This window comes from Cibotium barometz, chromosome 51 (assembly GCF_041138505.1).
Source record: "Cibotium barometz isolate CiBa-2024 chromosome 51, ASM4113850v1, whole genome shotgun sequence".
Lineage (NCBI taxonomy): Eukaryota > Viridiplantae > Streptophyta > Polypodiopsida > Cyatheales > Cibotiaceae > Cibotium > Cibotium barometz.
In genome coordinates, this window is record NC_141096.1 from 35,542,203 (window position 1) to 35,553,995 (window position 11,793).

General features: G+C 41.7%; 1 protein-coding gene across 4 annotated transcripts; it reads right to left on the minus strand.

The window, feature by feature from the left end:
• Positions 1 to 5,415: 5,415 nt before the first annotated feature.
• On the minus strand, positions 5,416 to 11,510 carry LOC147609584 (eukaryotic translation initiation factor-like protein). Of its 4 annotated transcripts, none has more exons than XM_086787503.1 (8): positions 11,154 to 11,453; positions 10,915 to 11,032; positions 10,423 to 10,735; positions 8,102 to 9,944; positions 7,790 to 8,013; positions 7,054 to 7,090; positions 6,719 to 6,795; positions 5,416 to 6,587 (listed from the first exon to the last, which is right to left on the minus strand). In XM_086787503.1, exons 3-8 carry the CDS (start codon positions 10,521 to 10,523, stop codon positions 5,837 to 5,839), a joined length of 3,033 nt encoding a protein of 1,010 aa, XP_086643629.1. In that variant the 5' UTR covers positions 10,524 to 10,735; positions 10,915 to 11,032; positions 11,154 to 11,453; the 3' UTR covers positions 5,416 to 5,836. The 4 variants fall into 4 exon arrangements, with proteins under 4 accessions (XP_086643629.1, XP_086643627.1, XP_086643628.1 ...); XM_086787501.1 differs by having other exon boundaries at positions 7,790 to 8,016; XM_086787502.1 differs by lacking the exon at positions 10,915 to 11,032 and having other exon boundaries at positions 11,154 to 11,510.
• Between the last annotated feature and the right edge of the window lie 283 nt (positions 11,511 to 11,793).

An 11,793-nucleotide genomic window follows, 5' to 3' on the forward strand; every position in this document is an offset into this window, starting at 1 on the left:
TCGATGTGTAAAGTTTTATCTTGATTAAAATAATGTTCATATCTTTTTTTTCTTTGGTCTATTTGCACTTGAATAATCATGATGTGAGTCATTTTAAAATTAATAGGTTTGAAATATACTCGAGGGGGGTGTATTTCTAGAAAGACCTACATACAACGTGCATTTGAAGGGTATTAAAAAATACCCTGTTGTGAATTTTGACTTAATAAAATGACCACTTTTTCTTTATAAACGTATGGTTTTTTCTCAAATTTTCATTTAAAACCCCCTTATGTAAGTGGATTTATGTAAATTTTTCTCAAAATCTTGGTTCAAAAATCCCCTCCTAATGATCGCCCAAGGAAATATATTTTTCAAAAAAGAGAGAAACTTATGCAATGTTATTGGCCTCTATCATTTTTTCTTGGGCCTTAGCATGCATCACATAGTCCACATGCCCTAAATGGCCTTGGTTAGGCCAAAACAAAGGAGGGAGGCTAGCATAGGGCAATCTAGGCCCATACAAAAGGTCCTCTCTAGGCCTAGGTCCATACAAAAGGTCCTCTCTAGGCCTAGGCCCATACAAAAGGTCCTCTCTAGGCCTAGGTCACTCAGTGCTAGAGCCCCTCTTTGTTTTGATCCAACTAGGGCCATTTAAGGTAGTGGGGGGCTTTGGGATGGTGTATGCCAAGACCTCAAAGGGCTAGATGGACTTGTGTGGCACTTAATCAATGAAGTTGTTAAATTGCTAATAAATGTATCTGTTTTAATTAATATTTTCAACAACTTAATCAATTGAGCTATCCTAATTAATATTTTCAACAACTTAATCAATGTAGCTATCCTAATTAAGATTTTCAATAACTTAATCAATGTAGCTAGCCCACCTAAAATTTTTAACAAATTTCTCAATGTAGTTATTTCTTAGTTTATTGGATCTTAGTTCTTTTTTTTTTAATTAAATCCAATTGGAAATTCAAATGTTATACTAAGAGAGAATTTTGACAGTAAAATGTTTAATTAAGAGTAAAATTAGGGTAATATAATTATGACCCAGTTTTCATGCTTAAAATATTTTTTAATACACACTATTAGGCCTTCAAGCTGGCCTTAGGGGGATGGATGAGCTCAAAAGGGCCCACGCCAGCATGGGGCCATAACCTAGGCCCATACATGGATCCCTATCATGTCCTACATTACCCCGTGCTGGCCTAGGCCCTTTTGAGGCCATACACTCCACCTTGAGGACTTTGAGAGGGCTTGGAGGTGTAACAATGAGTACTAAAAAATATTTTTAAGGCATGCAAATTTTGTTTTTATTTTTTGAAACATTGGATTTAGTTCATCATTGCAAGAAATTAAAAAATGGGATAAATTTTTCATATACATTTTTTTAACCACTTAATTGATTTTACCATTGTAAGATTAAGACATCCGAATTTAAACAAAAACATTATTAAAAATAGAAATAGTGAGCTTGACACAAAGCTCAAAGAGCATAAAAACATATTATTATGTTGGACCTTAGGCAGTATCTTCACATATAATTTATTCTAATTACCACACCTGGTAATTTCATGAAGATACCTTTGACTATTACAAAGCTCTTAACCTTAGACTCACGTAGACTAAGGTTCACATAGACTAATGTGTTCCTACACATGGGTACACACTAACACACAGATGTTAGATCATATAGATCTGTCAACACCATCTCTTGATCTAAGCATCCATACCTCAGAGGACATATAGATCATATAGACTAAGCTTTTAACCTTAGACTCACGTAGACTAAGGTTCACATAGACTAATGTGTTCCTACACATGGGTACACACTAACACACAGATGTTAGATCATATAGATCTGTCAACACCATCTCTTGATCTAAGCATCCATACCTCAGAGGACATAGAACAAAATGCCCGCTGGCGATAAATGATTACATTACAAAAGTGTGTATAGTCTAGACAACACCATAACTCTTCCTTCACATATAGTAGGGATGTGAAAGGTAGGGAGTACAACATAAAAGATACAACCATTACCAGATGAGGTATCACAAAGGTCACGCGATAGAATCCCACCTACAGTTGAAGCAAGCACTTTTTCCCAAGGGTACTCCTACCTATAGTAGTAGATCATAACATCAAGTTAATGAAGACCACCAACGATCAACATGCCACCATATGTAGATTAGCATGCTACCACTCATGCCATGTCCATGAAGTCATTACATAGAACTTTAGGATGAGCATGTTGCCATCCATGTCATCTCAAGGAAGAAACAACCAAGTAGACACCACTAAGAGTGTAAAATGTCACCAAGAGATCACCAAGAGTAATTATGATATAAAATGAAAATGTGCCATGATTCCCATATCCATAAAATGATGATATTATTAGCTTTGATGCAATTAAAGCCACAAACACTCACTCACTCAATATTTACATATGAAAGAGAGAGTGTGTGTGTGTGTGTGTAAAAGACTAGTTCACAGGAGAAAAAGATCAAGGTACAATGAAGTACAAAATGTTTACAGAGATCAAAGAGAACATAGGGGGGAGAGAGAGTGTAAAAGGCTAGTTCACTAGAAGCAAAAGCTCAAGGTACAATTAAGTACAAAATGAACAGCATCCCTAAACTGAGGATGAGATTGCTTATATACTAGTTAACCCTAAGATACACATTCACACCTGGATGGCCATGGGAAAAAACCCAGTGGGATAAAAGTTTCCAAGACGTCCTACCAAATATCTAATAAAACCCCCATAGTATGAATGATAGGTTTACAAAGATTACAGATCAATCTCTGAAAGGGAAGAGGCCTAAAAGCCTTCTGTGGAAGGCCTCAAACTTTTCACATGATAAAGCTTTAGTAAAAAGATCTGCCACATTGTCATGTGTACTATAATAAATCAGATTAATCTCTCCTGCCTGGAGCTCTCTCTAACATAATGGTAATGCACTTCAATGTCCTTGATATCGGCATGTAAGACAAGATTCTTAGCAACTGCCATTGTGCTTTGACTGTCAGTGAGAATAGGAGTAGGTGTGTAAGAAGGAACACAAAGATCCTCTATTTAACTATCACAATGAATGCTTCAACTTCACAAGACGATATTGCCACAATTCGTTGTTTCTTGCTTAGCCAAGATATGCACGAACTACCAAGAAAGCTAAATGTGGATTGTCATGTATCATAATCACTTGCCCAATCAAAATCAGTGAAAGCCTACAATTGTAAATCATGCACCTCCTTAGCATAAAACAATCCAAGATCTTGATTGACTTGCAAGTATCGAAAGGAATACATTTAACCGCCTACCAATGCTAAGTGCCTAGGCAATGCATGAACTTTGAACAAGTAGATTAGGCATCCAACAACTTGATCATAAGTGATTATGTCAAATGGGTCACCGGCATCCTACAGACTTAAGTTTTACACCAAGTTCCATTGGTGTAGATATTGGTTTGCGACTTTCCATGTTGAACCAATGCCTTGATGTACTTAGACTGCTTAATGACTAAACCATCGTGTTGCTGTATAAACTGCATACCCAAATAGTAGTGCAAAAGACCAAGATCTGGTATCTCAAAGATATAATGGAATCCTCATTGGTGCCTATCACTAACATGTCATCTATAAAATACTTTCCATAGGATTGTTTTGCAATCCTTGTCGAGTTACATAGACATGAGTCTTTGGGTAGTCCCAAGCTCTAGGAAAACTTGTTTTAAACCATATAAAGCTTTATTAAGCTTACATACCTTCTATTCTTATCCAATTTGGACGAATCTAGCTAGTTGACTCACATAAATTTCTTCCTACAAGTCACCATTTAAGAACAAGATGTCCAATTTGAGAGATGATGCCCAAAGACCAAGACAAGGGCAAGGGCAAGGGCAAGGGCAAGGGCAAGAGCAAGAGCAGAGTTTGTGCCGCCTGCCTTGCCCACAGAAGGAGAGGCAAAGACAGCTATAATGACAAGACGGATGGAGGTGTTCTCTTTGCAAATTATTGAACAGGAGGGGCAAAGCCTAAGATCAGCACTGTGGGAGTAGAAGCAACTACATGTGCAAGAGTCAGGTCATGGTGTTGAAGAAAGCAACAGCAGAGAACCTTTAAAACTCTTCAGGTTGCCGCCAGCTTGTATTAATTGATTTGATGCATAATGTGTCAGGTAAATGCTATACTATCAGTATGCTCGTCTTTAATGTAAACAAGCATACCTAAATGCAATTAGTTGCCTGCGGTAGGTATCCCAAGATTTCCTACATTGCATATGCAAGTTGAGATTATCTATTGTGCGAATCCGAGTATAAATGTGAGGCTATCACCTAGCCATACAATCAGTACAGTTGTTTCCAATGTAAACAAGCATCTAAATGCACTTCGCTGCCTGCAACACTCATTGTATGGTATACCAAGATCTCTCACATATCGCATATGTAAAGGCGTTAATGACTTGGGAGCGACCAGAAGAAAACCCAAAAAATAGTAAACTCTTAACCAGGAGTGACCAGAAGAAAACCCAAAAAATAGTAAAGTCTTAACCAGGAGACCAGAAGGAAACCCAAAAAATAGTAAAGTCTTAACCAGGAGACCAGAAGGAAACCCAAAAAATAGTACACTCTTAACCAGTAAGCTGGTGAAGTCCACCGCACACATTACCAAAGAAATAGGCTGTTTTCAACAGCAGCTCCAAAACACCTCCATACACAACCAAGACTAGCCCATTTAGAATCCAATGCAAACTAGCATACAAATGTCACCTCCAACCTGTAAGAACATGTGAGGATCATATGCTGACGTGATAAATGCATACAAGGAAGCATGGCTTTCCCACTAAGTAGATGTGAAAAGTGGAAGAATCCAGACTATGGTTTGCAGTACAGACCATATCTTTTACTTCTATGCACAAGTACGCTTAGCTCCATGGGGCATCCCCCAAAAAACAGAGCCTCATGCAAGAAGAAACTTATCCAGCCATAAACAAGGTGGTTATGTAAAGACACCAAAACCATTCACACTTTGAAAAAGGTCATGACCGATCACTCAAGAGAAGACACCTGGAAGAAAGACTTACATGTGGTAGCAAGAGAACCCACAAATGCCAGGGAAAGGAGAAGGGCAGGCAATGCAGCAAAATGTGCAATGCCAGGGAAAACTCAGTGGCGGCAGGAGGAGCTGGACATCTTTAACAAGACTAAACTTCTCAAAACTAATACCTAGCAGCAGCTCTTGTATGAAAGAATCTATGCCAAAAAGAGTATGCAGACTCGTGCACCACCTACTTATTCATCAATGCATGTATCACAGAAGACCAGTGCACCGCATACTTATTCATCAATGCATGTATCAAGTAATCACCGTTTTCAGGCCTTTAAACTGAAAGTCTGCACCACCTACTTATTCATCAATGCATGTATCACAGAAGACAAGTGCACCACATACTTATTCATCAATGCATGTATCAAGTAACTACTGTTTTCAGCCCTTTAAACTGAAAGTCTCAGCAGGGCACACATGAAAATAACTTGACACCAGTGTCAATCTTCCCATCATGCCAGAACCAATGCCCTCCTACAAACCCCCATGGTCTGACGAATGCATGTATCACAGAAGACAAGTGCACCACATACTTATTCATCAATGCATGTATGAAGTAACTACTGTTTTCAGCCCTTTAAACTGAAAGTCTCAGCATGGCACACATAAAAATAACATGACACCAATGTCAATCTTCCCATCATGCCAGAACCAATGCCCTCCTACAAACCCCCATGGTCTGACGAAGCTAAGATCAAGTCAAGGTTGTAAAAAATTAATCCAGCTGCCAATTCCTTTGGGCACCTCAGAAACCACTCGTGCGTCTGTATCCATCTTGGACACCTGAAGCATAAACATCCCTGGGCCCATGTGACAGGGCTTCTGTCAACCGAGAAAATGGCACATCTTTCGGAGAAGCCTTGTAATGGCCAGGTGAGTCAAGACCCAAACCAAAACCAGGCCCTGGGCTTCGTGGCATTGGTGACCGCTGGCTCAGATTTCCTTGTTTAGTTCCCACATGGCCAGAACCAAAAGAGGCTGACCGGGAGAAGGCTTGCGCAAGTTCTGCAGCTGATGGTATAGCAACACGTCCAGGCCCTCCAGATGAAAGCTCTCCTGCACCTACAGGCATTGGACTTTGAGGCCCAAATGAACTTGAAATCTCAGTAGAGCGTCTCCAGCTGTCTTGCTTGTCCACATCTGGTCTGTCAGACTCTCTTTTCTCCTGAAGATGTCGATGGTCAGACCCTCGTATATCCTCTTTCTTGTCCAGATCAAAGCGTTCTTTCCTACCACGACTTTCATTCCGCTCCAACCGACCACTGTCATGCCTCCCCAATTGCCTGACATTCCCAATCTCACGCTGTTCTACACGACTTTCATTCCGCTCCAACCGCTCAGTGTCATGTCTCCCCAATTGCCAGACATTCCCAATCTCACGCTGCTCTGTACGTCTACCATCCAACTTTTTCTCCTCGAGCTTGTCTTGTTTTTCTACACCATACTCTGACCCTCCACCACTGATTCGATTCCCCTCACTAGGTGGGCGTAGACCACTGTTTCAACAATAATATGGAATGGCATAAACAAAACTGTAGAGCTTATTTAATTTAAAGATGGGAGCCTATGCAAACAGGTAAGATGCTCTGGTAGTGACAAACAAGCCTCACTTGAAAACCCTGTTTACCTCATCAATGACCCAGGGCTGGCAGCAGGACCTACACCCACAATCACAGACTCGTCAACCCCTCGCGCCTTTAGAACCTGTAGTGAAGATCGGTTAGCCTTCACGCAAATTTCAGGAACCTCGAGAATGTTTATCCATATGCCAGCATGCAAAGAAATTAAACATTTCAGCTCCAAAATAACCCTCTATTTCAGCCAGTTTCATCCTTTTAAAGGCTTCAATGGGCAACATCTGTTCTCAACATCCACAAGCTTTTTCAGATCACAGACTTGCAGATGTATAAAGTGCAATTGGACAGCAACAGAAAAAAAAAGCATTGAATGAAGGATGCGTACCAACTCTCTAGGTCGAGCACCACCAAAGAGAGACATCCTGGTCACAAAAGACATGTATGTTAAGTGCCTAATTCATTCTGACTTGTTCCCACATCAGCATCCTTCCACTCACATAAATACATATGAAAGCCTGCACGAATTTCAAGATCAAACATTGATTTGGGACTGCTATAGGCACAGCTATAAATGAGCTGAAATTCCTCTTTATCTTAACCAAGGTAGTCTGGGTTCTAACTGCTAAGTAACCAAAGGTGTGGACCCGTTAATAACCATTGTGACAGCACAAAGGTGAACCCATAATAATCACAATAGGGCATTCTATTACACCATTCTTCCTAACTGAACCAGGACTTCCCAAGCTTATCTAAATAACTGAGAATCCACAATGGATAAACCAATGAGCAGCATGTGTAAACATGATGAAAAAAAAAATCGCCATGGCCCATGACACAGCTAAACCACACAATGAAAGATTAACAAAAGCACCTACATGCTAGGAGAAGAGATACAGGAGCACAATACCAAGACAAGTATGGTCCAAAATTACTCCACTAGTTATTAGACAAATCTCGCTCCCATCCCTCACACAGAAGTCTATGTCATGAAGAGTACAGCCAACACCAGTAAGAAATTGGAGCTCAGATAGAGTTTTCCGAATGCTCCTCAATACAAAGGTTTCTTAAAAAAAGCATCCATCACTAAGGCTTCACTAAGTTAACAATTGACTCCTGCTTACCTTTCCTTCACAGATCCACTATCTGGCACCACATCTGCAGGCTGGGAGCGTGGTTTGAGGCTAAGTTTGGGCCTCTCAACCGGTCGGGTTGGCTCCTCCTCATAACCACTAGATTTTGAACCCACACTTACAGTTGCAGCTGCAGTCGATACAGCACCTTTTGCAACTTCCGGAGAAGAGGCTCTGATAATTTGGCCAATTTCAGAGTCCTCTTGCAACCCTTCCTGCTAAAGAAAAAAAAAAGCATAAATTATTTAACATTCTTTTTCTAAAAGCAAGAAAGTCCAAAATAATTCAAAGCGTAAAATGAACCTGTACAAATTCCTCCATAGAATCGGCTTCAAGAGGTTTTGTTCGTGGTAAAAGTTTAAGCTTTGGCCTCTCAGCACTGACACTTTTTGATTCAAACTCTAAGGACAAGACATTTGCTGATCCACCACTATCCTGAGCAGTAGTGCGGACACCTCCAGGAGAGCGCAGTCGTCCGGTCTCGCTGTGATCAAAATCAGGACCAAGCGGGCCTCTGTATCTATCAGTGGAGCGACCTCCCTTCGACGACTCTGAGACATCGTGTGAAAAATGGTCCCTGCCTTTGAGGTAGGGAGAGGCCTGTTGCCCAACCACCTCCTTACCATATACATGATAAAGACCATCAGGATGTGTGCCTCTTTGTCCTTCAAAGCCCTGTGATCCATAGGAACTAAGGCCAAAATCATTATTTACACCACCATCATGACTAGCAACACCTCGCCTTTCAGAGCCAGAAGTAATGCCTCTGTTGGCATCCATAATCCTCCCATCCCCATAATCTCTTCTTGGGGAAGGCTCTTGCTGAATCCATCCAGAATTGCTCTGTAGATTATTGATTGCCTCAACATAAGGAAAAGCATCATTACCATCAAATCTAGCAGGGTCTCTAGGACCTCTTGTATAGCCTGGTTCAACATACGCACCACCCTCAGTTCCAACAAAACTAGCAGTCTCTCTTTGTCCAGCATCCCCCTTCCAACCAATCTCGCCATACCCACGCCTGTCATCTATGTATCTGCCAAATTCTGGAAGACTCATCCCTCTCCCTTCCACAAATTGCTCTCTCCTGGTGTCAGGAAGGCTGCCATGCCCCATATCAACGCGGGCATCTCTAGAAGAAACTTCAATGCCTCTGGCAGATTCCATGTAAACAGATCTTGAAAAATCATTCCTTATACTATCATTGTAAGCTGCTTGATCCAAATCCGCTGAATATTTCACATTGTTGAAGGGTGAGTTTGTGCTTGCTCCCTCATAAGGGCCACCATGAGGTTGCCCATACTCACCTGTGTGCCCCTGTAGGGGATCATCTGAAGGATGTAAAATACGAGAGTTCCACCTCCCAGACGAAACCTTTTCCAATGCACTAGCTTGAGCAATCCTTGAGCCAGCTACCTGAGCTCGCCCATCTCCAGCTGAATCATAGACACCAAATTCTGCTGAGTAAGTTCTATTCAACTCCCCCTCTCTCCGAGCAGTCCACACATTCTGCACTCCTGAGCCAGAACCCAGAACTGTTCCTGGAGTAACTGGTTGCTGAACAAAACTGTTCTGTCTCCATGGTGACACTGCTGACTCCTGAAGCTGCTGAGAACTATGTTGAGGACCAGAAGTCATGGGCTGAGACTGATAAAAACTAGAATGGTCTTCAGGTCCAATTGAGTGGACTGGCAGGGGATCCTGAGTATATGTGGAAGAGGCCTGAGATCGTCGCTGAAAATCCTGAGATTGTGACTTTGGAGGACCTACAGGAACCAGGCCAAAATCTTCGCGCGCATACCCATCAGCTCTAGTTTCCACGTACTTCAAAGGAGTGTAGCTACCCCTGTTGTCCAAACCGTACCGCTCAGGCAGCCTCTCATGTCCAACCTGCCTCTCTTCGAAAGACTCTAAGACTTGACCTCGACGATTGTGTCCATCTACAGGTTTCCGTTCATCCTCATCATAGTTTCTCCCAATGTTAGCAGGGTTAGGCAAGTAAGAAGCTTTTTCTTCAAAAGACCGAGCAAAATTTCCAGAACCCTGCCTCAAAAAGCCACCTCTTTCCCCTCCAAAACCTCTGTGAAAGGAGGATCCCATCCAACCACCTGAACTGGGCCTGTCATGATTTTTGCGTTCGACTATCCTGCAAATGCACCTCAAAATTCAAACAAAAGCAGCAAGCTGCAAGTTAACCATAGCAAATTATACACAAATTAAGGCACCCATGGTCACTCTTGACATGCTTCTGCTTCTTTTTCTTATCATTTGCAAAAGAGCCTAAGGCCTTATTAACTACAAATCTCTGCAAGTCAAATCAAATACAGACCTCGAATCAACACAATCTAAACTCTAGTATGTGTCTCTGATTATAAGAGAAAAAGGGACAAAAGAACATCCACTGTGAAATGCAAACTAACTTGAGTAAAGCGTAGGGAGATGTATTATTTTCAAGGAACTATTTAATGCAAAAACTTAAAACCCTACTCAAAAGGCATGCATGCATGCATGCATGTGCAAGTGTGTGTGCCCCTGGTCTGAGGAGGGGAAAGAAGGGTGTGGGGGGGGGGGGGGGCCGCGCTGTCTTCCCAACAATGAGATGAAGAAAGAAATGTCACTCTTACATTCCAGGGGCGGAAGGAAGAGGTAGATCTGAAGGGATTGAACCGCCATGGAAATCTCTCAAGGTCATAGTAGAGCCAGAAAACGATTTCTTCTTCGACATGGCCTTGATCTTTGAGCTGGGTCCTGGTAAGCTCAGGGAGAAATCAACACAATATTAGAAAGTTCAGCACAAATACAGTTATCCTTGTAGGTTGACCTTCTCTTTTCGAAAGACGAATGGCCCTCGGATTACTCCGCAGACCAGAGATGTTCTCAGCGCTTCTTGCTACCTTCGGTTAAAGACAGGAAAAACAATGTAGCCTTCCTGGACACCTGCAACACCAAAAGGACCATTGTGATCAAACCCTTGCAAATAGCAAAAGGCACCCTCAATTACCTACTACATATACATTCTTTGCTTTGATGTATCTTAAATGATATGTACTCATCCGGGCCATGACATTTACAATGCCTTTCATACAAAAGCTCTCCGCAGAGAGAATAACCCCTACATGCATCCCTAACAAGAGAGAGAGACGGGCGAAACAATATGTAGGCTTCTTGCTTATTGATATTGCTGTGCTGGATCAATTCCATCCAAAACTGCTCTTAAATCAGGACAGAAAACCTCTGGAAAGAGAGATGCAGAAAGACGAAAATTAAGCAACAAGATAGCGATGATGCTTTGCGCAGGATCAATCTAAGTTCAAGTTCTTAACTACATGATGAAGCATACAAATTTCCAGCATACCTTGCCAAGAGCAAGCAGATCGGATGGCAATTCTCAACCTTCTGCCGCAATCCTTCTTCTGCTAAAACCTTCTGGGAAAACCTATTGCTGCACACAGACGTGCAAACTTTCTTATTCACCGCGAGGCTACTGATGAAGACGACCGCTAATCGCAAATACGGTAACAGAAAACCCAAGCTAGCGACATCCGTTGGCTATGGCGTCAAACCTAACTACAGCTTAGGGGAACGTGCAGGGGAGACCTTAATACTTATTTACACAGGGGGAAAAAATTTTGGGAATAAATGTATATATGTATCCAAAATTACATCAGCAGATACACCTCCATAAGTATTTAAACTACTCAAAAGACTTATTACGTTGTAATCTCACAAATTCACACTCTAATACCTAGGGCCTTTGCTACCCTGTAATTTTTTATTTTCCTTGAGTAGATCCTTCTCTTGTAGAAACTTGGGCGCCCCCTGAGTTGGCATGGTCTCCCACTTGAAAGTGGTACAATTGTGGTCGCCAAGCAACCCAATAGGCCAACGAGGATTTGAAGTCCAGACCTCCCCCTTCTGAGTCACAAACTAGGCAACTCACCCGTGGCCATCCCTGAAAAAGTTTTATCTTCCAATTATAGAGAAAACATTTTTAA

Coding starts and splice junctions, on each gene's coding strand:
- LOC147609584 (XM_086787500.1), bottom strand. CDS start 10,523: ATGTCGAAGAAGAAATCGTTTTCTGGCTCTACTATGACCTTGAGAGAT. Junction 7,091..7,789: donor AGTGGATCTGTGAAGGAAAG/GTAAGCAGGAGT, acceptor TTTTGTGACCAG/GATGTCTCTCTTTGGTGGTG. Junction 6,796..7,053: donor GTGCTCGACCTAGAGAGTTG/GTACGCATCCTT, acceptor TCTTCACTACAG/GTTCTAAAGGCGCGAGGGGT.